We start from the raw sequence: 25,201 nt of genomic DNA on the forward strand, positions 1-25,201 counted from the left end.
ATCACGTGGCTGTTACTCTCTTGTGTGTAAGTCTCACCTTCCAGAGTGGAATCTGTTTGAAGGGCACTCCCATGTCTGATAGCTCTTGGCATCTCCCAGCACCCAGCCTGGTGCTCAGCAAATGGCTGTGGGCCGTAAGGGCTGACGGATGGATAATCAATGCAATGAGGCAGGCATTCTTTCTAAGACATCTTCTTCCAAAAAAAGGACTTGCCTGTGGAATTTCCCTGGGACCAATGACAATGAAATGGGGGGAGCTGGCTAGCCAGTGACTGGTTCCCTCTGAGCAAGCAGGACTGGGGCTGGGTTTAATTTAGCCTGCGCTGCCTTTCATGCTTTAAAAGGACTTTCCCACGACAGACTTGGGACCTGGAGTTCGTGCTGTTAGCACCACTGCGGAGAGATGAGTGGAGAGAGACGCAGCCAAGGGTGCTGGCCTCTGACCTGGTTCCGCTTCTGCGCTCGGCTGGAGCTTCTTGTAGCTGTGTGGTTTGTGGCTTCATTCCCAGCCCGCCAGATGGAGGGTGCCTATGTGGCTTTGGTGTGGGGGTGCAGGTTTGCATCTGTGGGTGGTGGACTTCAGCCGGGCGCACTTGGGTCTGCATATGGCTGTGACGACTCTCTTTGGTGTACATCTGAGTATTTGCGTTTCTGTAGATTGCGTGTATGGATCTCTGAGTGTGCATGCCTCTGAAGGTGGGGTGTGCTTATGGGCACGTGTGTGTGTGTGTGTGTGACACCTGTAGTGAAGTGAAGGTAAGCAGCTCTCCAACTGGTTTGCAAGAATAATGGCTCCTTTTTGTCCTCAGACCCTAACCGTGGTGCCACAGGAAACAGATTCCAATTGGTCCATTGGCTCCTCCCCCTCCTTCCTGAGAGGGGAATGAAGGAATGGAGGGGGCCTGCCATGTCCCTAGCAAGGACTCTTTTCCTTCCTAATGCCATTTCTTCTTGGTACTCTGTGGTTCTGAGAGGGCCCTGGGACCTACAGGAGCCCTGGGCTTTGAGTGTCCCTGGCATCATTTGGGATATTTTAATGGGGTCCAGATGCCAAAAAGGAAGACCCTTTTAAAAAATCCAGGGCTGTCTTCCACTGCCCCCACCTCCCAGGAGAGAGCAGACATTCTTAGCACTGTTTACATTTTTTTTTTCCTCCTTGCCTCTCTGTTAGCCACCCCTTCCAGGACCTTCTCACTTTGGGCTTGGAGAAAAACTGTACCCCTATAAACAAAGCCCTCCTTCCTGGTCTGGAGGAGCACAGCCCCACCCTGGAATCCCACCCTTCCTTTACCCATTCTTCTTCTACACACTTCTTCGCCACTGCATTAACTCCTTCATCTCCTTGGGGGAGGGGGTGTCAGGGGCAATTCAAATTCCAGGAAGCAGAGGAGGTCAATGTTAATGATCTTGCTTCTGGTCTCCAGCCCTCTCTGCACCTCCACTCCCCTACCCTAAACCCCAAACTGTTCTCCAGCAGAGAACATGGAACAAACCGCCAGCCAAGGCCAGAGGCTGGAGATCCAGGACAACTGGCTTTGCTTCCCAGCTTCATCGTGCCATTTCCTTTGCAACCCCGAATAATTTCCTCACTTGGTCTGTATATTGCAGTTTGTAAAAGATACCTGATCACCTGGCCTCCTTTCACTAATATCCCAGCTACCTCTCGGCTAATATCTTGTGGAGCCTCCAAGAAGCAACACCTGTGCAGAAGCCCAGGACTCCTGGGGACAAGCTCAGGCATGTGAGAGTTGACAAGTGTGACCTGGGCTTGAGTGCAGAGGGTTAAATTCTAGCTATCTCACCAGCGGTGGGAAAGGGCCTGTCTGCTCCTGGGCAGCTGGGTAAAATGTACAGCAGGTTCCCTTCTAAGATGTCACCTTGGTATCCCCAAGAGAGGCCCTCCTTTCTTTCTTTTTCTTTTTTCTATCATGGGATAAAGCCACCCTATCCAAGGCCTATGCCCAAAGCTGCCTACCAGAGCACTGGAGGAATAAAGTGAAACCCATGTCCTTCTTTGGGGCTTGGAGCTTTCTGCCTGAGTAGAAAGGGTCCTAGTCACCTGACTCTCCCTGGGGACTGGCACAAGAGAAAGTATGCAGAGCTGTGACTGAGAGGCTGAGAGACCCAGGCTGCCACACCTCTACCCAAGAGGTCCAGCCTGATGAATCAGGATGAATGGAGAGCCTGAGGATGTCTCCTCCTCCTCCTCCTCCTGTTGCCCATTTATCATAAGAGGGGAAGACAGTCCCCTCCTGCCTAGAAGCAAAATGTCTTGCCTTCTCTTGGGTTTTAAAAAAGAAAAAAAAGTGGCCTTTCCCCACCCATGACTTCTTCAAAAACAGGAAACACTTTCCTCTTTCCCCTGCCACAGCCTTTCGCCTGGCATCTGGATCTTAGCTACCCCCAGACTTAATTTTCCCCTGATGGGTTCGTGGGGCTTGGCTTCCTTACTCTTTCTAGCCCGCATGACTCCTTGTTCCAGGCTCAGCTGGACGGGTCAGATCTTGTGAGGCATTGGTTTCTTTGTCGGAGGAGAAACCATCCTGGTTGTTTTTCTCCCTTTCCTTCCCAGGCACCGGCCACCCTCGCCTCAGGACCTGCTTCCTCGGGGAAAGGATGGGTTGATGTGAGAGAAGCAGCTGGAACACATTCAGCTTGAGTACCAGGCTCTTGAGCCCGACCAGCTCCAGCCTTGTCTGAGCTTTCCTTCCCAGGGAAGAGTAAGGAGGGAGATCACAGATCCGAGAGGTGTGGTGGATCTGGCCTCCTCCAAGCGGAATCTTTCTCTGGATCAAAGAAAGGAGGTGCAAAGAGATCAGCCAAAGCAGTATGCCTGGAAGGCCAGGAGAGAAACTTATCTGTGGGTTGGTGAGTACCCCTCTCATGCTCTCTCCCTCCCACAATGGATTGATTTCTCCCCTACCTCCCTGGAAGATGGTGCCTTACTGAACTCCAAAGAAGTCTTGTCTGGGCTGCAGGTAGGGTGTGTGACCTTTCCCAGCCCCTGGGGAGCAGCTTCTCCTAGAGTCAAGGACCTTAATGATGACTCAGTGGAGCACCTGGGTGGCTCAGTTGGTTAAGTGTCTGCCTTCAGCTCAGGTCACGATCCCAGGGTCCCCGGATCGAGTCCCGCATCAGGCTCCCCGCTCAGTGGGGAGTCTGGTTCCCCTCTCCCTCTGCCTCTGTGCATGGTATCTCTTTCTCTCTCTCTCAAATACATAAATAAAATCTTAAAACAAAACAAAACAAAACCAAGAGACTAGAACAAGGATGTCTTTTTCTCCTTCAAGACTGAAGGAAATATTTCCTGGTCTCTTTTTCCATTGATGGCCAGAAACAAACAGAAAAGACATTGCTAGAAAATCCTAAATGTGCACTCTCTCTCTGCCTGTATAAAGTCTGTCCCAGGGTAGCACTTAGTCACCAGAGGACCTTTTGTGTCCCAAGAATGGAGGCCCTTTCTCTGCCTCCCTTCAAGTTCCTTTCCTTGGGAAATATCAGATGTGTGTAGAATTGGCTATGCTGTGTTATAGAACACAAGGAAAGTCTTAGGTTAGGAGCTTCCTTTCGGTTCCAGAGGCAGGGCAGTGGTCTATTCCGGGGCCCAGCTGGGAGCGGGGCTGGGGAGTTGGGGGCTGGGGGAGTACTTACGGAGAGGTGCTCTGGAAAAGGATCCAGCTCCTTGGATGCCTGTGCATCTGATAGGAATGCTTTACTGTGGGATCATGGCCAAGACTCAGTTTCCCCTCTGGGCCTTGGCCTTTTAATTCTATAAAATGTTGTGTTGGATTTGATCTTTAAGACTCCTTTATCTCTGATTCTATGTCACTACCATCTTATTCCCCTGGACTAATTGGAGGAGATAGGCAGGGTAAAGAAAGGGAAGAAATTTCCACCATGAACTCATGGTCTCTTTTAACAACTTTAAAGCAAACTGGAGAGATTACAAATCATAGACCAGAACACCTCTAACACATGAACACCTCTAACATACGTAGTCTTGGAGGAGATATAAGCCTCAGTCATCTGAACTCCCCACACTTTTTTATACCCTATCACAGACACACACACACACACCCAGCTGTGATGTGCATTAAGACTGACCACAAGCTACTCAAGCAAGGGAGGGACAGCCACCCCCCTTCCTTACCCCCACAACCCCGATATCAGAACTTCTACCCATCAGGCAGCCTCTGCCTCTTCCAGTTCTACTGACCATGTATTCTAAATCACAGACCATCACACAACTGCCCTCTTACACTACAGGATTGTTTGCATGCCTGGAACCCCCAACACATCAACAGTCCGGGGGGCCAGCATTTGGCAGCTTCAGAGGCCCCCATTCACTGTCTGCTTCCAAGGGCACAGAACAAAGGTCATCTGGGGCCCAGGGCCAGGGTAAAGCTCTCCCTGGGCAATGTGTGCTTCTGTCCAGAGCTGGATGACCTTTACAGACGAGGCAGCACTAAGTCCCTTGGGGCCAGTCATTTGGACAATCTCCCAGAGCAGCAGGTCACTTGCCTCCACTCTCCATCTGGCCATGGCCAGAGTATACATGGGTACGTTGTCTGGGGAGGGTAATTAGGCAATAAATCTTAAATTGCAAATATATGTACCTTATGCTACAGCAATTCTATCTTTAGGAATGTGTTCTACAAATGCAGTCATACACATGTGAAAGGACACGTTTCAAGTGATTCAATGCAACATCATCTATGAGTAGAAATTGGAAATGAACTGGATATCCACTAGTGACCATTTGGTTTCATAGGGTATGGTATAACTATGCGATGAAATATTAAAAATGGGACGCTATTGTGTATTGTATGGGAGGATTCCTGATATATATTAAGTGAAAATAAGCAAGGTGCAGAAGAGTGGACATAATTTACTACCATCTGTGTAGAAAGGAGAGAATGAAAACACATATATTCGTATTGACTTGTTTACAACATATTACTGGAAGAGAAAACAAGAGACCAAGGGTGATTACTCATAAGGAAGTTGAAAACCCCTTAAGAAAGGCAACTTTCTTTCTTTCTTTTTTTTTTTTTTTTAAAGATTTTATTTATTTATTTGACAGAGAGAGAGATCACAGTCAGGTAGAGAGGCAGGCTCCCCACTGAGCAGAGAGCCTGATGTGGGGCTCGATCCCAGGACCCTGAGATCATGACCTGAGCTGAAGGCAGAGGCTTAACCCACTGAGCCACCCAGGTGCCCCTGAAGGCGACTTTCTAACATGCATTTTGATGGCTGAATAACATGAATGCATTACCTATTCAAAAGATTGAGTGAAAATAACACAAAAGCCCAGAAAAGAGAGAACAAAGTGGCAAAGGAGGGAGCCCTTCTCCTTGGCAGCCGCTTGGGCAGGGGGAGGCCAGACTAGAAATGGGAGCAGGAACTGGGGAGTGAGCAGAGGGAAGCACACCAGGTGCTTAAGCATTTCTCTGCTTGCTCATAAAAGCCTTCTCCAACAGGGGCCTGGAATTCCTCTGTTCATGCTCTCCTTTGGTTACTGGCCTAATCAGTCCCCAAACTCAAGCATACTCATGTGGCTTGGGAAATCTTGTCTTTTTTGAAAATGTAAACATTTTAGACCCTTGGTCAGAATATTGAGGTCACCCGCTAAAGCAATGACATCCTTTGAAGTTGCTTGATTTCCTTGCCCACTTATCCAACTCTGATGTCCTGGGGAAAAAAAAAAATTGCGGAATGACATGTATTTGTTTTAGAGATTATTCTTTAAGAATCTTATGACACCCCTTTGAGATAACTGGCAACACTCTGAGGTGTTGCAAAACCCAACTGGGGACTGATTGCCCTGATGACCTGCAGGAGGCCATAGCCAAGACTCAAGGCCAAGTGGGGCCTGCATCACTTGGGCGGGACTGGGGGGTTGGGGGCAGAGGCTAGGCTCTGGACCTCTACTCACTGGGCAGCTGGATCCAAAGACCTGCTTGGGGTACTGCATGGATGTGGAAGGCATTGGTGTGGGGGCCAAGGACAAACCCTGCTTGTGGGTGAGCTGCTGGGTCCCTGGGAGACAAAACTGGTTCTTTCTCTTCAGGGATAATTTTAGGTCCTCACGTCCCCTTCCAACCCCTGGCTCAGCCTCCCAGAGGGATTGCTTACACCAGTGACTATAGAGTGTTCTTTTGAAATATAGAGCTGTTCAAATGAGACATGTGAGGGTATGGCCCTGGAGGCATTTTCCATGATAATTTCTCCCCTTTGTCCCATTGTTACAGGCGAGGAAGCAAGACAGCTCCAGGATCAGGTTCTCTGATAGAACTTAATAAAGGTATTAAGTCTTCCTGCCTCTCACCTTAACCCAGGGGTTTTCTTTGCAGCCTCACCTCCCCACACCTTGCTTGACAGCAACTGGCTTAGAGATTGGGAGAGCTTGGCTGGCAGAAACAGCCTGAAGTCTGGGGGAGAGAAAGAGTTTTAGGCTTGTAAGGTGAGGGAGGCTCTGATGGGGCTGTTGGAAAAACTTCAAGAGGCCTTAAAATACCAGGCCTGGGGTGCCTGGATGGCTCAGTTAATTAAGCCTCTGCCTTTGGCTTAGGTCATGATCCCAGGGTCCTGGGATCAAGCTCTGCATCAGGCTCCCTGTTTAGCAGAAAGCCTGCCTCTCCCTCTCCTCCCTGCTCATGCTCTCTCCCACTATCTCTGTCTCTCTCATAAAAATCTTAAAAAACAAACAAACAAACAAACAAACACAACAAACCAGGCCTATCCTTCCACACAACAGAAGATGCAACATGTGAATTCTTCAGCTGAACATTGTCTAATTTTTGAAAGTTCATAAATAAAACCTTCAAGGAAGTAGAGTGAATATTTTACTATCGGGAGGGTAGTGATGGAAGATTTGTGGGTGGCTGGGCGGTGATGGTAGATAGGCTTCATGCCTCAACCTCACACCCGTCCGTTCACTTTCAACACGTCTTTGAAGAATTTTTAAATGGAAAATTGTAAAGAATTTTGAAACTTAAAAATTTTAAAGAATTTTAAAATAAGGGACCGTCTAGAAATTGTCTAGGTGGAAAAGTGTGCGGAAGGGACTATGGGCAATGGGGAAGATGCAGAAATTGAAACTCTCAGCATCCGGGACTACCTGAAGCCAAATCAAAATTTAAATGAGTAGGCAATGCTAAAGACTCCTGGAAAAATGTCGAATTTCTCCAGTAACTGCAAAGAACAAGAACAGCAAAAAGACAATAGAAAACCGGAGGGGCACAGAGGGTAAAGGAAATAAGAGAAGGGAAGGGGCCCAAATCTCATCGGAATTGAGGTCTTGGCAGAAGAGGGAAGACACTGCTGCCCTCTTTTACTTACAATATTTTAGAGAAGGACACGTGGATCATTTTGCTTGCCCTGGGTGGGTTACCTTTTCCTCTAACAAGATAAGGTGGTGGCCGCACTGGTGTGGAGGGAGCGGTCTTCGTTACCCATCAGCCGGCGTCGTTGCTGGATCTTCCCGGGAAACTGGTGCAGAGTTCAGGAAATCAGGGCTGACGGAGTGCTGCGCTGAGTGAGTGCGGTGGTATGGCAGGAGTGGGCACAACGTGGCAGAGAAGTCCAGGTGTCGGGGCTCTAGACATAGTTAAAGGAAAACTCAGGCACCCATCTGTCTTCCCTCCCCTCCCTCCAGTTCCCTTCCTGACGCCCGGCACGCATCGAGACTACTGGCGCTGCCCCTTTAAGGGCCTCCACTCCTCCCCCCACTACCCCACCCCAAGCGGTGGCATCAAGCGGGTGGGGTGGGGGGGGAGGCTGAGCATTCTCGCCCGGTCAACTAGGGAAGATGGCCCAGGCCGAGGAAATCGCTCCCACGCCCCGCTGCTGTCCCCTCCCCTGAGCTGGGGGAAGGGACCCATCTAGAAGGGAGACCCCCTCTCTCTTTCCTTCCCGGCCCACGCCCGCCCTGGGAATGTCTCCGTGGTCTCACCGGAACAGCTCTCTGGCCTCGTGGCCTGCTGCCCCCACCCCGACGCCCAATACTGCCAACGCGAGTGGGCTGCCAGGGGTGCCGTGGGCGGTGGCCTTGGCGGGGGCGCTGTTGGCGCTGGAGGTGCTGGTCACCGTGGGAGGCAACTTGCTGGTAATCGTGGCCATCGCCCGGACGCCGAGACTCCAGACCATGACCAACGTGTTCGTGACTTCGCTGGCCACAGCAGACCTGGTGGTGGGACTGCTGGTAGTGCCGCCGGGGGCCACCTTGGCCCTGACCGGCCACTGGCCCCTGGGAGCCACTGGTTGCGAGCTGTGGACCTCAGTGGACGTGCTGTGTGTGACAGCCAGCATCGAAACCCTGTGCGCCCTAGCCGTGGACCGTTACCTGGCAGTGACCAGCCCGCTGCGCTACGGTGCGCTGGTCACCAAACGGCGCGCCCGGGCAGCAGTGGTGCTGGTGTGGGTCGTGTCCGCCTCGGTGTCGTTTGCCCCCATCATGAGCAAATGGTGGCGCGTGGGAGCCGACGCCGAGGCACAGCGTTGCCACTCCAATCCCCACTGCTGCGCTTTCGCCTCCAACATACCCTACGCGCTGCTCTCCTCCTCCGTCTCCTTCTACCTCCCGCTTCTGGTGATGCTCTTCGTCTACGCGCGCGTTTTCCTCGTGGCTACGCGCCAACTGCGCCTGCTGCGCCGGGAGCTGGGCCGCTTCCCGCCCGAGGAGTCTCCGCCGACTGCGTCGCGCTTTGTGTCCCCCGCCCCAGCTGGGCCGTACGCTTCGCCCGCAGGGGTGCCCTCTTACGGTCGGCGGCCCGCGCGCCTTCTGCCTCCCCGGGAACACCGGGCCCTGCGCACCTTGGGTCTCATCATGGGTACCTTCACTCTCTGCTGGTTGCCCTTCTTTGTGGCCAACGTGATGCGCGCTCTCGGGGGCCCCTCTCTGGTTCCCAGCCCGGCTTTCCTGGCCCTTAACTGGCTAGGCTATGCCAACTCCGCCTTCAACCCGCTCATCTACTGCCGCAGCCCCGACTTTCGCAGCGCCTTCCGCCGTCTCCTGTGCCGCTGCCGGCGTGAGGAGCACCAGGCCGCCGCCTCCCTGCCTAGCGACCCCTCGGGCGCCCCTGCTGAACTGGCCAGCCCCGCGGAGTCCAGGCAGTGCCCACCGCTCAACGGGTAGGTAACCGAGGCGAGATGGCAGGCGGCTCAAGATAGGAAGCATTCTGTGTCTCCTTTTGGTCATTTCGAGTTTGGCGTTCGGTAGGATGAGGTGGGTTTGGAGAGGTCTCTACAGCGAAAGAAGGGGAGGCATGGAGTAGGGAACCAAAATGGAACCCAGGACCTCCCCCCCCCCCCCCCACCCCGCATCGGACCCACCTGCCCCCGGGCTGAAGCAAAGGAGGGCAGCGGATTGTTTTTCAACCCAGGACCCAACCAGTGTGCCTCAGGAAGTGCGTCTGTCTCCTGAGCCTGCCTGGTCAGCTCTAGATTTTCTAGCTCAGTTGTTTGGCCTCCCAGATTTCTTGCCACCACTTGGGCCGGCTTTGACTTGCAGAGAAGACTAGAGGCCTTCCCAAACTCTCGGTCTCAGCTCTGGTTTCTTTGAAAAGTTTGATAGCTTTTCATAGGAGTGATAGTGAGAACCACTTGGGTGTGAAGGACAAACGGGAGTGGGGGAACCCGTGAGTGAGTGTCTGTTCTCCCTGGAAGGAGCAGGGCTGAGTTAGGGTTGGGGGTGGGTTTTTGTGGCTGGGTGGAGCCCAGCCCAGATGCAATTTGTGTGATTACCTACACATGCTTTCCAGGGTCCCTGACCTTTACTCCTTTCCTCTAGTGCCCCTGTCCCCACCCTGTGACCCTCATCCCAAGATATGTTATCTCCCTTTTCCAGGGCTTCCTGGGGGAATTTCTTAGGTCCTGAGCCATGAGGAGAAAGAACTCTGTTGATCCAGAACTTTTGGAAAGCCTCTGGCCCCTGTTTAGAATGAGCCCTGTGGAGTGCCTCAGCTGGAAATCTGACTTCCAGAAACTGATGACTTGGCCTTGGGATGGGGAGGGGGGGCCTATGGGGGAGGGGAAATCCTTACCAAGTGGGTTTTTGTCAGCCTCTTGTCTCTCTGAGAGTTTTCTAAACCCATCCCTGAACTTCACCACTATCTCAGCAGCTGAAGTGTCCAGCAGCCTGAGCTCAGCTGCCCTTGGAGCTCAGGACTAGCTTTGGAGGCACACCTATGACCTTACCCACTTCCATGCTGTGCTTAAGGCAAAGAGAGCACTCCTCCTTCCACTCCTTCTGCTGCCTGGACCTGACAGACCACACAGTGTTCTTCAGGTTCGGGGGCCTACCTAGGCTGGGAGCAGAAAGCTAGAAAAGTTCCGGGTTTGGGGTTTTGTTCCTGACTCCATCACTAGGGATGTCTAAGCACTAGCTTCCCCACTTTGGTGCCAGAAGGACTTCTTCAGGGTTTTGCGGGGGTGGGGGGGGTTGTTGGAGGGCAAACCATTAGAACGGATCCCTTCTCTTCCTTGGAACATCAAATTAATAAATATTACCAAATGTGGTTCATCCCCTGCCTTCTTTTCTCCATTTCTTTCCCCCATAATCCCCTTACTCCCTTGTTAGAGCTGGCTTGTGGCAGACACAATAAATTAGGACTAACCCCTGTCCCATTCTTCCTAATCGGGGTGAAAGAAAGGATGAAAAGTCTATTTGGGTGAAAGGGAGTGAGCTTGAGCCTTTGCTACTCCTATATCCCCATCTTTCCAAAATTCATGGAATCTACTTACAAGTGGGGAGCAAAGCCAAGCTGCCCACGGACTTGAGGGCAGTGCTCCTAGGAGGACACAGTTTGCTGTGCTCAGGATCAGGGCACATGGGGTGTATGTCAGCCCCCATGCTATAAGCCAGGGGTGCATTTGTAAGGTCCCATTGCCATGGGGAACCAGTTTTGTCTAGTGGTGTGTGTGTGTGTGTGTGTGTGTGTGTCTGGAGGCACAGAACATTGTTTGTGTTGGGCAAATGTCTTTGGTTATAAATATATTCTGATGTTTCCCATCCTTTCTACAACCTCTCCCTTTCCTGGGCTGCAGAAATCAAAGTTATCCTTTTGAAGTAAAGCTGGAGTTACAAGTTTGAGTCAGTTGATAATTTTCCCCCCTTATTCCAATTCTTAAGAACTTTATCAGGCAGTTTCCTATGGAAAGAAAATTTCTGTGGAAATCACTGAATCGTTTTGTGAGTTCTTATTTAAACTCCATAAGCAGAGAGCATTGTCCCAGCTGATTTACAGGATGGCTAGTAAATCATCAAATGTTTACTGTGTGACAGTGAGGGGCAATGTACCGGCTAGGGTCCAGGGCTCCAGAGTTACAAAGCTTTGATCTGCGCTGAGGATAAGCTCAGTGGATTTCCACATATGGGTGTTCCCTGTGAATTGGACCTGGCCTCTGCAGCTCCTTTTTTCCAGGAGCCCAGGTTTTATATCTTCGAATGTTTGCATACCAAAGATGACTTTCTCCTTCTCAATCCAGAACTGTGTGAGATCTCTGGGGTCTGCGGTGCTGGAGGTTTCTTGGCAAGGCTTTCATTTTTGAATCCTTAGTGGAGAAGGAAGTCTTGCTTTGGCCGGGGAGTAAGTACCAGGGCTCATCTCTCCATCTCTGGATATTTTTCCAACATTACCGAGGAAAGTTGTCCAGTCAGTCCTAGGCAGGGAAGAAGGATGATTTGGGGAGTGGGGGGGGGGAGGAGTGGGGCTCTGGTTTATAGAAATGTCCTTGAACCTTATCCAAGAGCTCATACTGCCCGTGTCTTGCTTGACACACACCCATGTGCCAGCTGTCAGGCCCTTTTAAAGTGTTTAGACTTGCACGGGGCTGTGGACTCTGTCTGCAAATTGTCACCAGGGCATCTGACAGATGGGGAGTCAGCCATTCTGGTCATCCTTCCAGCAGCTTGTGGCCAGGTGTCAGGCAGAGGGCGATTTACATCTTGGATGCTGAGCAGACTGCTTTTGTTAGCACAGGGCCTGAGCACTTGAACTCTGGAAGACAAACAACCATGCTTCGAACCTAGAGAAGTGAAGACTTACAGACCAGTGAGAAGGAAAGAGCCCATGGAACCCCGGCTTTCCCAGAGTCTGTTAACAGGGGTGGGTGTGGGCAGAAATGACTGGGTGATGGGGGCGGGGCTCAGTGGAGAAGGAATGAGTGACTGGGTTTTCCAGAGGTGACTTACCTTCTGCATTAGGTCATCAGGTGGAACCGTAAGGAGCAGGCAGAATTAGGGTAAGGAGGAGGTTGAGAACAGGCTTTTCCTAGGACTCTCCCTATGGTAGATTCTTCTGGAGGACTGTGGTAGTTGCAGACTGTGGGTCGCATGGGGCTACCATCCCACACCAGCTTCATTCTTCAGCTCTTAGAGAGTAGGGGCAGCTTCTCCCCTTTCATTCTAGGGGCACAGGTGAAGGCCATGGAAATAGTGCTCCTTTAGGTTTTGATCCAGAAAGCCAATCATCTGCCCCGACCCCTCTCGTGCTTCCAGGCTACAGATCTGTATCTGTGTTTGCATGTCTCTCCAGAAGTGGGGGCCTGCATGTCTCTCCAGAAGTGGGGAGGGGGTACAGCTGATGCTCTCCCCCACCCCATGCAAAAAGCCCTGGATGTGGTCCACCGCAGGCCAATTAGTTGAAACATAATATGCACCTCAGTTTGATTAGCAGAAACTCCAGGATGCAATATAATGATGACATTAAGGAAAATGAAGACGCTTTCCTCAGCGTCCTCATCTATGAAGTGAAGGGAGAAAGGGTGACTTTCTCTCCTCTCTTGCCTTTAGAGGGGGAATGAGTGTGTCTGGGATGGCTGGCTCGCCTAAATCTCCGCGAGGCAGTCCGCAGTCCAAGGAAGAGACAACTTCGCGGCTTCCGGCTTTGCTCCCCCCGCCCCCACCGGCCCCCGCTGCGGGGATAAGCGGTGCTGGGCGCCCCCTGATGGTGATAGGAGGTACACCAGGTGTGGGTTTGGCCGTGTCGGTCTCCAGAGGGGCCGCAGAAATGCGCTTTCTTAAGGCCAGGGACTCTCAGAGCTGGGAGAGATCATAGAAATGATTTAGTCCAGTCCTTTGGTAAAGTAGACGAAGAAACTGACGTCTAGAGAGGTGAACTGTAAGTAGCCAAGATGACTTTAGTCAGAGAAAGGCAACACGGGTAGCACAGAGAGCACCAAATTTGAGGCTGGAGAAACAAGGAAGGGAGAAGGAAATAGCCATGGACTGAGCACCAGTCCGCATGCCGATACTGTAAGAGGGGGTCTGCAAATGTTATGTTGAAGTGATACTAAATAGTAGAGCCTCACAGAAATCACATAGCTTCTAATTCAGTCTACCGGGCTCTAAAGTTCATGCCCCCACCCCACCCCAAACACACACACTGATAATCAGTTATGTGACACTGAGCAGGTTACTTGGCCTCTCTGACATTTTGTTTGCCTGTGAATCAAATAGAGGTTCTGTTATTGTTCTACTCAGCTCACCCAGACGGGTTTTGAAGACCAGATGAGAGACCGCATATAGAGTGTGGAAATGGATAGGGTTCCTCTGGTATAAACAGTGTCATCAGAGTAGGGAGCAAGGATTCCTCTCAAGCCTCCTGGTTTTAATCTATGGGTAGTCCTGCTCCCACTGACAGCCTAGATCTTGGACTTGTCTTTGGCCTGGGTGGGTATATCCTGCCTGGTCTTTCTTCTGCAGGTTCATCCCTGCCTCAGACAGATGCCCCTGGTTTCATATCCACGTCACTGCGCATGCACACACATGGCTCTTTTTTCACATTCGGACTCTGGTCTGGCCTCTGCCTGACATGTTAGTCCTGGTTTGGCTTACCCTTCGTTTCCCACACAGCATTTGTGATGAGCTAAATCTTAAGTATGGACGGAAGTTTCGGACACAAGACACTTCCGGATATCAGGGCTTTGTGGCACATTATAGGAAAGATTATTAGAATGAGGCCCTAATGAACCAGAAAAGAAGATGATCCCTTAGTTTGCTAGGGTTGGTGTAACAAACTCCTTTTCTCATAGTTCTAGAGGCTGGAAGTAAAAAAATCAAGGTGTTCGCAGGATCACACACTCTCTGAAGGCTCTAGAGGAGGACTCCTTGGTTGGCTCTTGTAGCTTCTCATGGTTGCAGGCAATTCTTGGCATTGCTTCTCTTGTAGCTGCATCATTATAACTTTTGTCTCCATCTTCACACGGCCATCTCCCCCTGTGTGTCTGTGTCCGCATTTTCCCTCTTCTTATAAGGACACCAGTCATTGGATTAGGGCCCGACTTAATCAGTATGAGCTCATTTTAACTTGATTATATCAGCAAAGACCCTATTTCCAAATAAGGTCATGTTCACGGGTTCTGAGGGTTAGGACTTCAATGTATCTTTAAGGGGGACGCGGTTCAACCTACAACAGAAGGTATCATGGGGAAGGAGGAATACTATCCTCCTAGCTTTTCTGTGTTCATCTTATTCCTGCTGTTTTATTATTTTTTTAAAGTTTTTTTTAAAAGATTTTGTTTGTTTATTTGACACACAGAGAGAGAGCACAAGTAGGCAGAGAAGCAGGCAGAGAGAGAGGGGGAAACAGGCTACCCGCTGAGCAGAGAGTCCGATGCGGGCCTAGCTCATGGGGGCCTCGATCCCAAGACCCTGAGATCATGACTTAACCCACTGAGCCACTCAGGTGCCCCATGCCTGCTGTTTTAAACCCACATTTTCAAGGTTCTGCTTCATCCTGTACTCAGAAGTGCAGTAGGGTTGCTATCTATTCATGGATTTCCACTTCTGGATCTTTCTTCCCTTCTCCCTGGGCCCCAGATTTGAGAAGTCACCGAGCAAGTCAGAACTGTGTTTGTTGTCTCCAATGGACAGAAGTTTCTCTCCATTCTTCCCTCCTTCCTTTAGTGATAGAACCCCTAATTTTAGCTGGGCACATGCTCTTGCTAAGACACTGCAGCCTTCTGGCAGACATAGGTGTGACTATGTGATTAAGTTCTAGCTGAATGAGGTATAGAGCTTCCAGGTCTGCCATTAAAGGGAAAGGGCATATCTTCCACATCCAATCCTCCCCTTTGCACTGGCTGGAATGCAGGTGTGATGGTAGGAACTGAAGCAGCCACCTTAGGTCATGAGATGGCAACTATGTTTTACAGGTGGCAGAAGAACCAGATAGGAGGAGGCGCCTAGGTGTTCAACAGTGTGAAGTCACCATGTCCGCCATGGATTGCTTCTGTTTAAGACTCTTACATGAAAGAAAAATAAACTCCTATCTTATTTAAGTGAGAGTTATTTTAGTCTTTTTTTTTTTTTTTTAAACAGCAGCCAAATCAAACAAACTCATCAATGAAGGGATAATAAAAGGGTATAAATGAATGGGGATCTGCTGACCTTCTGTGATGAATGTAGCTTGGGTGACAAAGCTGCCTTGCATTAGTACTTCTTAGGGCATCCCTGATCTCTGGAAATTGGTATCTCTATAGAGTCAGAGTTCATGTGGCACTCGACACTACCAAGTCTGTCTCTTTGATGTTGATTCACAGGGGAACAATTATCAATGAGTGTATTTATTTTCCAAGGCTGCTGCAACAAGTTGCCACTATCTTTGTGGCTTAAAACAACAGGAATTTATTCTCTCATGATTTTGGGAGCCAGAAGTCTGAAAGCGAGGTATCAACAGAACAGGCTCCTTCTGGAGGCTCTGAGGAGGAGTCTGTCCCATGCCTCTTTCCTAGCTTCTGGTGGCTCTGGAAATTTTTAGCATTCCTTGGCTTGGAGACATATCTCACTCCAATCTCTACCTCTGTCCTCACTTTCTTCCTGTGTCCATGTGTGTCTCTTTTCTGTCTCTTATAGGGACACACGTCATTGGATTTGGAGCCTATCCTAATCCAGGATAACATCATCTCAAGACCCTTAATTGTATCTGCAAAGAACCTTAATCCAAATAAGACCACATTCTGAGATTCCAGGTTAACATATATTTGGGGACTACCATTTGACCCAATATAGTGAGAGACACTTGTAAATCCTTTAACTGAGAGTTCTGGTCTTGAAGATTAACATCCACTCTAGTCACCCCTCAGAAAGGGCTGTTCTCTCCAGAATCTCTTAGACTTTGTGGGAGGCAGAATTCTGAGAACTCCCAAGGACCCCTGTCCTTGTCTAATTCCCTCTGCTTAAATGTGGGTGGGACCTATAATTTGCTTCTAAGAAATAATAATATGACAAAGGTGATGGGATATCACTCCTGTGATTAGGTTGTATTACATGGCAGAGGTGAAAGGACTTTAAAGATGTAATTAAGGTCTTTAATCAATTGATTTAGGTTAATTAAAAAGCAGATTATCCTGGGTGGGCCTGACCTAATCAGGCAAGCCCTTTAAAAGAAGGTCAGAGGTCAGAGATGGAAGACATCAGAAAGATACTCTGGCTGTCCTCGAGGAAGCTAGCCACCTGATTTCCACAAGTGCAAGGAAGTAGATCCTGCCAACAACCACGTGAATTGGAAAAGGACACTGAGCATCAGAGGAGACTGTGGCCCTGGCTGACATCTTCACTATAGCCTGGTGAGACCCTGAACAGAAGATCCAGCTCCCCCATACACAGACTCTTGAGACATGGAAACTGTGAGGTAATAAATATATGTTGTGCTAAGCTGTTAAGTTTGTAGCAATTTATTACACAACAATAGAAAACAAATGCAGATTCACTGCACAATTCTGCCCAAGGCTGTTCTTTCTAATAGTCCTTCTCGGGTGGTGTTTTGTTTTTTATTTACTTAAGCAGTCTCTACCTGCAACAAGGAGCTCAAACTCATGAGCCTGAGATCAACAGCTGCACACTCCACTGACTGAGCCAGCCAGGTGCCCTTCTCTGGTGGTGTTTTTAAAGGTTTCCCATCAGAAACCAAAATCCAGTGGAACCACAAGCTCGGGAAAGATCCCATGACCAGATATGGTTTACAATTATTCTTCCAAAGGACTTTCGGAGACTCTTGCTTGGGTGTCTGAGGAACAGGGTCCTTTAGATTTTGTGTTTGATGAAGGCCTGAGGTAACAACCAGTCATTCTCCGATTCCTTGGCCCACACATACCTTTTTAAGAAAACGAGGAGCTAAAAGTTCAAAAGCGATTTATTTCTGAGTTGCTAGTGAGGAGCCACCCTTTTTTACCACAAAAACACAGCAAACATCGTTTCCAAAATCTCTTCAGCAAGAACCAAGAAATGTTGCTTCCACTGTTGGTATTCCCAGAAGGGAGAAGGGATGGGTCACTCCTTCCCAGGGAAGAGAGAAATGGGAACAGGAGAGCTTTGCAGCAGCTCCGTGCCACCCACAGTGTCTCTGGTTTCTCACCAGTCACTGGATCACATGAGTGAACCCTTCCTCCCAAGCCTCCCCGGGGCCCAAGTCTGAACCTAATTGATGTTGGAACATTCTCCCAGAACCACAGGGAGGGAGACGGGGGAACTAAGGGAAGACACTTAGGCAGCTGCCTTTCCAATGGAGAAATTCCTACCATTCTTGGGGAAGAAGAAACATATAGAGCTGATGGTGAATTTTACTGCTCCAGCAACCTCAAGATCTTGAACCTAGCTGAGTGATGGCTTCCTCTCATTTTTGAGGGAGGAACTAGTCTTTTTTTTTTTTTTTTAAAGATTTATTTAAGAGCAGGAGCGAGAGAGTGTGCTTGAGCAGGGGAGGGGCAGAGGGTGAGGGAGAGAGAGAATCTCAAGCAGAATCCCCACTGAGTGTGGAGCCTGATGGACAGACTGATGGACGGACAGATGGATAGGATACAAGGCTCGATCCTAGGACCCTGAGATCATGACTTGAGCCGAGATCAAGAGTCAGATGCTTAACTGACTGAGCCACCCAGATGCCCCGGGAAGAACTAGTCCTAAGAACAAACTAGTTCTTACTCCTAATCCACTCTCATGCTCATCTCCTTGGTAGTGTTGCTGGCTAGCTGGTATCAACCTGGTTGGTCTGTCATTGGACTTCTGACCTCATGAAATGAAAAACACATTTAAACTTTGCCTTTGCTGTCCTTTAACATTTTTTGCAAGTTGTTGTATTGAAAAATTCTTTAAAAAGCAAGAGAGAGAAAAGTTGCACAAAAATAAGTGGAACTTATTACTGATGCATAAGATGTTGTTTAAATTAAGTGGATATTTTTCAGGATTGCCCTTGCTTGCCAGCATCTCCCTTAATGCTTGGTCTGGTGCCTGGTATTTTTAGGGGGGACATGTGGCAAGTCTACCCATTAGCCACTGCCATAGCTCAGGCCCTCATCCCTTCTTAACCAAATGAACTAAAGTAGTTTCCACTTGGCCTGCCGAGTTCTGGCTACCCTCCATAAGACCCCAGAGAGATTCTTCTAAAATATAAATCTGACAATGTTATTTATTCCCTTTCTTAAAATCATTCAATGGCTTTCTAAAGCATTTGGGGTGAGATTTGGAGCCCTCCATACAGAGTGTGGCATTAAATGGATAGTGCCTACCTTCCTTACCTGATTTCTCACCACTCTCCTCCTCCATACACTATTATTCCAACCACACTTAGATTTACTAATGAACTCATTTTCTTCTTTATCTTTGTGTCTTCACACAGACTGTAGCCTCTGTCCTCCATCTAAACACAGATTGTACCCTGTTTTCATCCACTCATCCATCCTTCTCAGCAGTAATAGTGAGAAGAGTCTCTAGAGATATCACAAGATAAAAAGGATACAGTTTTCCAAGGAGCTGAATGTAGGGTATAAGAGAAAAAGAAAGATGTCAGGGATGAGACCAAGATTTTTGGCCTGACCACCTGGCAGAATGGACTTGCCATTGACCAAAATGGGGGGTAGGACAAGGGAAGTGATATATGAAACTATGAGTTAGTTTTTGGACACAATAAATTTGAAAAGTCAATTATTTGTTGGAACATCAATAGGCATGTCGATTTCCAAATCTGTAGGTTAGAAGGAAAGTTGGATCTGGAAATATAAATTTGACAGGTAGATATTTAAGCTCATGGGAGTGGAATGAGTTCACCTGCATGGTGATCATAGACAGAGAAGAGAAAAATTCAGAGTGTATTAAATCAATTTAATACATTCTGAATACACAACCTTAAATTTACACAATGTTGGCTATATGTCAGTTAGATCTCAATAAAGTTGGAAAAAATAAAACAACTTCAGGCATTAAAAAAAAAGAATACTGAGGATCAAGCCCTGGAGCATTCTAACATTTAGAGGTCAGAAATAGAAGGGACCAGAAAAGGCAACTGAGGAGCAGCAGCAGTGGGGTGAAAGCAGAAGCCACAGTAAGTAGCATCCTGGATGCCGTGGGAAGAAAGTGTTTCAAGTAGTAAGAGGCCTGTTGTGTCATATGCTGCTGACATCTCAAATAGGAGGACCAAGAATGCACCATAGTTACGTTGGACCTCGATGAGAGCTGCTTTGATGGCATGGAGGTGATGGAGTGGGCGCAAGAGAACTTGGGAAATGAAGAAGTGAAGATAGAAAATATAAAACAATCTCTCCCTAGCTGCTGTTCTGAAGAGGATCAGAGAAATGTGGTGGGTGGATGATCTCCTTGTCATCTTAATTAATCTGGGTACCTGTTTCCCAGAATTCTTGTTAGATTCTGGGTTAGAGTTGACCAAAAGAGGAGAAACCTGCCAAAGATGTGAGAGGCAGAAGAGAAATGGCCCCCACTTAATACCGCAGGGACTACAGAGTGAGAATAGAAAGCACACGTGTTGGGGGAGGCTGCTTGTCTTCAGACTCTCCTCCGTGCCAGGCCCAGAGCAGGTGCTCTGCTTCCAGAGTGCGGGCTCTGCCGACTGTGGGATGCCACACCACTGAGGACTTGGCTGCACACCCGCAGATGTGGAGCTGTGCAGAAGCCCTATTTTCCCATAGACCCCTCCACGCATCACCCCTTCTGAGTCCCAATTCTGCAAATGATGTGTCTGGCTTCTCAGATTTCCCTGGAGGCTCTGATTTGTCCACCAGGGGAGTTTCAGACAGCCTGACAAAGGATTTTTCTTTCAATCTCCAACTCCCTTCCCGGGACCTTCCTTTCCCTGGGTCCTCTTGCAATTGTGTGAGGTCTAATTCCCACAATACCCAATTGCTCACAGCAGTTCTGCTTCTCTGGTTGAACCCTGACTGACTCATGGGGTCACAGCTGGAGAGGGGAGGGGAGGTCACCAGAGCGGTGTTTGTTTTTAAGATGGGGGTTCCGCTGCCTGTTTGTACGCCCGAGAGAATGTTCTAGGGAAGAGGGGTGATTGGCGATGGAGGAGAGGAAGGACAAGTGCAGGACAGTGTAGCCAGGACCCAGGCAACAAAGGCAGAGGGTGGACTGAGATGGGGCCCAGAAGAGGGGGGCTCAAGCACCCTACTAAGAGAAAAGAGAGTAGGTGGGTACTTACGTCAGTAGATGGGCAGCTGTGATGGGCGCCCATGAAACCCTCTTCTGACAGCTTTTCCTGTCTCTGTGAAACAAGTACCCTCAGTAGTGTGGGAGGAAGTATGGGGGTGTTGGAGAAGGGAGGGAAAGGGGTGATAAAATTGTGAAAATTTGTCTTTTTTGGATGCCCAGCCTGTGTACCTCTTTCCAGAAGAAAGTCTTCCTTTTCAGACTCTCGTAGGAAGGCAGCGCCCACCTGCCCTAACTGAGGGGGTCATGACCAGATCTGCTCTCCTCCCACCCCTTAGCTAGAGCGGGGGTGGGGGGGCGCGGGGCACTGGATCACGTGAGTGGGCTCAGCCAATCAGACGCGGACTTCCTGGTCCGTGGGCCTTCGGAGATGCGAGTTGCGATGGAAGGACCGTGGAGGGTCCGTATCCACCGCAGTAGCTGTGCCAGCGAAGACCCATGTCTGGGACCTGCAGTGGCAGCCGGCCTTCGGGTGGCCAAGCAGAGGACTGTGAAGGTGGGGTCAGTCACTGCGTCCTCTGATGTTCAGCAGTAGGATCCCCACCTGCTTCCTTTCGTGGTCTGATGGCAGCGGTGGGTCCTGCTCCCAAATCTCCAGCCTCCCTATCGCTGACGCGAGCTACCATAGATCTTTTCTATAAATTCCTCTTATACACGAACCAGCTAGAGCCCGTTTCTGTGGCTTGCCACCAAGTACCTTAACGGATACTGACCGGAATCAGAGACTTGAGCCAACGAACAGACATTCTTCTTTTCCGATTTCTCTTCACAGGCAGTTGACGTCATTTTGGGGGTTTCCTCCGTGGCGGGCCCAGTAGCTTCTGAGAGCTTTAGGATCCTTTGCATACAGCTCTATGACTAGAGAGTAATGGACAGCTCTTCTCTGCCAGCTCCAGCAGGACTCCAAGAGCCCAGGCTTGAGCCACGTGCCTCCTCTCCCAGGAAGCGCTGTCACTCAGGATTCGAGGACCAAAGCTGCGGAGAGGGTTGGGGCCAGCTACCAGAAAGAGTAGGAAAGGGGTTTCTGGGTGGACTTGGAGAAAAATCACTACCTTCCACCTTTTGGAAGCTCATCAGCCCACATTTTTCTCCAAACATGTAATTTTAAGAATGGTCAAAACTAACAGAATGCAGTGTTTCTGCATGCAAGTAAAAACTTGCTCTCTCCTCCCAAAAGGAACAACCCAAACTCACATCCAACATCCGGCTCTGAGTTAGGATCTCTGGGTGAGGTGAATTTTCTTCATCTGAAAGCGGCTACCCATAATACTGGAGCTTATGGACTGAAGCGGAATTTAACTATTCCCTAATATATCCAGTGTTCAGTGCTGGAAGGGAAAAGGCTATGAAGGCCATCTAGAAAAGCAGGGAAGGGGAGCAACACACAGTGATCACTGGTCCAGAGCACATACCATGTTTGTGTGGACAGGGACAGAAGGAGCAACCATTTGTTTGATCCGCGGTCCTAGCAATGGAATGAGCTCTTTGGATCAGTTATAAGGACACCCCTCTCTCCCAGCCCTTTATGATTTTTCTTTACCCTTTGTCCTCCTTGACTGAGCCTGAGGGGTCTATGGGAAAATTTCCCCATGAGGACTACTCCACTTTAGCAGCCAACTTCTGTGACCATGGTTACTAGAACCTGAAGATTGGGGTCTTGCAATTTCCTGTGGGAGGGGGGAGCCCTTTAAAAACTAGTCTGTTCAAATGTTAGTTTGAACTTCCCAAATACTCTGTGTTATAAACTCTAGACTCAAAACTTCCTTGGATATTGATATGGTGGTTTCTGTCTCTTGGTAGCCTGAGGGGCATGCTCTTTTCCATAATAAACCTCACTCAATTCTATATTATTTGTTGATCCCCATTTAAAAATGCATAGGGGCTCCTAGGTGGCACAGTCAGTTAAACATTGGACTCTTGGTTTGGGCTCAGGTTGTGATCTCAAGGTCATGAGGTTGAGGCCCATGTCAGGCTCATGCACACACTCGCTCTCTCTCAAAATAAATAAATAAATCTTAAATAAAATGCATACACTGAGGTGGAGAGAGTTTAAACCACTTACCTAAGGGTATATAAGTGTTAAGGGGGAAAGATGAGATGGAAAGCCAGATCTGCCTAGCTCTTCTGTCTGCTCTACTATGAGGCTCTAGTTGACAGTCGGGGGGCAGGGTTGGCGGGTCTTATGTCTGAGTGCTGTGGCCAAGAGGGAAGGTAGATAAGAATTGAAGGAACTATTCCAGGGACTCTCAGGGTTACAGACATGTACTGACTGCTCTGGTAGGTGAGAGTTTATGGCTTTGGAAGCTTTAGGAGAATGGGTCCTCGGCATTCACACTGGTGTCCTGTAGTTGTCAGAGTGGTCACTGGTCCCTGTGACAATAGGGAAATGCTGGACCCAAGTGATGTCCTACGAAACAGATGTGGGCGAGAGGTATGACTGCACTGGGTGAAAGTGAAAGAACTTTCCCCAAAGTCACACAGAGCACCCTGAGAATGGTCAGGAACAATCAGGGAAGATTAAGATCAGCTAGTGGTCCATACTGTGTAGGAAAAGGCAGGTTATTCTAATTCGTTGAACCATGTCTGTACCTGGGCTGCTGAGAGAAGCGAACATGGGGCCATAAACACTCCACTCCAGTTATCAGCTCCCAGACAGAGCCTCTGGCATGAGCCAGCCAACTCCTCCAGGGTGACCGCCCTCCTGCGGTCACACTCCATAGCCTTGGGGTCATCCAGAGAGCACCTTCCCTGCATCCCATGGCTGCTGAGACAGCAACGGGGACCCTGGAAGTTTAACGGATTTAGAAGTACAAGAACAACACATATAAAAATAGGCATTAAAGCAGGTGGTTTTTAAGACTTCAGAATGGATGATGCAGTGAACCCTTGCTGACCGCTTTCCTAGCATCTCTTCCCCGCCCATTCCCATTTTTAAGAACACTAGAGATCTCTTTTAAGGAAACCTTCTGTCCCCTCTCTCTTGTGTGGTCTGGGAGGGATCCACCACAGCCTCAGCTCTAGGCGGTTGGTTTAAACCCACTAGAGTATCCCATCCTCCCCCACGATCAGGTCAGAGATGGGCCAGTGACTCACTGCAGCCAAGAGAAGGGAAAAAGGAGACTGAGGGCTTCAGGGAAGGAAACGTCCTCGTTTGTCCAGGGACCTAAGAGAAGAGGTGCTCTCCCTTCCTCTGGATTGTAAGGATATAATGTCTGGAAAGGCTGAGGCCATTTTTAAAAACATAAACACAGTATTTGAATGGGAGATCTATGTGTTTGGTTTAACATTTCCCAAGTACAAAATGGTGTACAATGAAAAGCAGGTTAGTCTTTCTCCCTGTCCTTATCCATCAACCACCCATTTCTACTCTCCAGAGGCAGTCAGAGTTACCTGCTCCTGGTATGTATCCTTCCAGAGATTTTCCATGCATATACATGCAAATGTATTTTTTATTCTCCCCACACCCTCTCCCCGAATGTTCCTCCACTTTGCTCTCCATTCTGTACCTCCCTGGTTTTTACTTAAGGTAGTATCTTGGAGATTTTTCCACAAAGTTACACAGAGGGCTACTTTTTAAAAAAAAATTTTTAATTTTTAAAATTTCTTTTCAGTGTACCAGAATTCATTATTTATGCATCACACCCAGCGCCCCATGCAATACATGCCCTCCATAATACCCACCACCAGGCTCACCCAACTTCCCATCCCCCGCCCCTTCAAAACCCTCAGATTGTTTTTCAGAGTCCATAGTCTCTCATGGTTCATCTCCCCCTCCAATTTCCCTCAACTCCTTTCTCCTCTCCATCCCCCCATGTCAGAGGGCTACTTTTAACAGCTGCATAGAATTCTATTATATGGATGTTCCATTATTTTTTTAAAAGATTTTATTTATTTATTTGACACACAGAGAGAGATCACAAGTAGGCAGAGAGGTATACGGAGAGAGAGAGGCTTTGGAAGCTCGCTGAGCAGAGAGCCTGATGTGGGGCTCCATCTCAGGACCCTGAGACCATGACCTGGGCCAAAGGCAGAGGCTTAACCCACTGAGCCACCCAGGCACCCCTATGGATGTCCCATTATTAATTCAAACATGCCTTTAGTAATTGGCATTGTTTCTTTACAAATAGGACTGCTCTGTAAACTTCTTTCAAATGTGTATCATATTGCTACATTCACTTTTGCTCCTGTGCCCAGAGTCTGCTGGAGAACCAAACTGAAGCATCTAGAAGAGCAGAGTCAAGGAAATCACAGGGAATGAAGCCGGAGCCCTGGCGACACACTGACACTCTGGACTGAACTGTGATCGAAGTCGGATATATGGTGGGCTGCCCAGTTACAGAGCAAATAAGTGATCTCTCTTGCTCAGGCTAGTTTGGGTTGGGTTTTTTATTACTTGCAATGGAAACAGTTCTCTTTGGCACACATGTTAGAATTCTCACAACTGAAATGTGAAGTGAAAAATGTGTGATGACAATGACATGTACATTTTGATTTCAATTGTCTTAAAATATAAACATCACAGAAGAGAAACTGGAAGAGGGTAACACCAAAATGTTAAGTGTGGTTGTAGATTGTGTGTAGCAAATTGATGTTCTTCATTATAGTTGTTTCTTTTTAAAAATATTTTATTTATTTATTTGACACAGAGAGAGAATACAAGCAGGGGGAGCAGGCAGAGGGAGAGGGAGAAGCAGGCTCCCCACGGAGCAGGGAGCCTGACGCTAGGCTCAATCCCAGGACCCTGGGATCATGATCTGA

General features: G+C 48.9%; 1 protein-coding gene and 2 long non-coding RNA genes across 6 annotated transcripts; 1 reads left to right on the plus strand and 2 right to left on the minus strand.

Annotated features, from left to right (window-relative positions):
• Positions 1–5,198: 5,198 nt before the first annotated feature.
• Positions 5,199–8,621, minus strand: LOC116581849. The gene is made up of 3 exons (XR_004282265.1): positions 8,544–8,621; positions 7,394–7,599; positions 5,199–5,691 (listed from the first exon to the last, which is right to left on the minus strand). It is a non-coding gene; the product is annotated as an uncharacterized LOC116581849 (long non-coding RNA).
• Positions 7,800–25,071, plus strand: ADRB3 (adrenoceptor beta 3). 4 transcript variants are annotated; one of them, XR_004282262.1, is made up of 4 exons: positions 7,800–9,136; positions 15,857–16,634; positions 19,407–20,974; positions 24,638–25,071. XR_004282262.1 is itself a non-coding variant. In XM_032329145.1 (2 exons), the coding sequence occupies exon 1, from the start codon at positions 7,937–7,939 to the stop codon at positions 9,134–9,136; it is 1,200 nt and encodes a 399-aa protein (XP_032185036.1). In that variant the 5' UTR covers positions 7,800–7,936; the 3' UTR covers positions 9,848–11,200. The 4 variants fall into 4 exon arrangements, 1 of the variants encoding a protein (XP_032185036.1); XR_004282263.1 differs by lacking the exon at positions 19,407–20,974; XR_004282261.1 differs by lacking the exon at positions 24,638–25,071 and having other exon boundaries at positions 19,407–22,375.
• On the minus strand, positions 11,253–20,742 carry LOC116581850. The gene is made up of 3 exons (XR_004282266.1): positions 20,615–20,742; positions 12,194–12,406; positions 11,253–11,999 (listed from the first exon to the last, which is right to left on the minus strand). It is a non-coding gene; the product is annotated as an uncharacterized LOC116581850 (long non-coding RNA).
• Positions 25,072–25,201: the final 130 nt, after the last annotated feature.

The sequence above is a fragment of the Mustela erminea genome, chromosome 21, assembly GCF_009829155.1.
Source record: "Mustela erminea isolate mMusErm1 chromosome 21, mMusErm1.Pri, whole genome shotgun sequence".
Classification (NCBI taxonomy): Eukaryota; Metazoa; Chordata; class Mammalia; order Carnivora; family Mustelidae; genus Mustela; species Mustela erminea.

Bases quoted from the DNA above. Each gene is read 5' to 3' on its own strand.
- ADRB3 (XM_032329145.1), top strand. From the start codon at position 7,937: ATGTCTCCGTGGTCTCACCGGAACAGCTCTCTGGCCTCGTGGCCTGCT.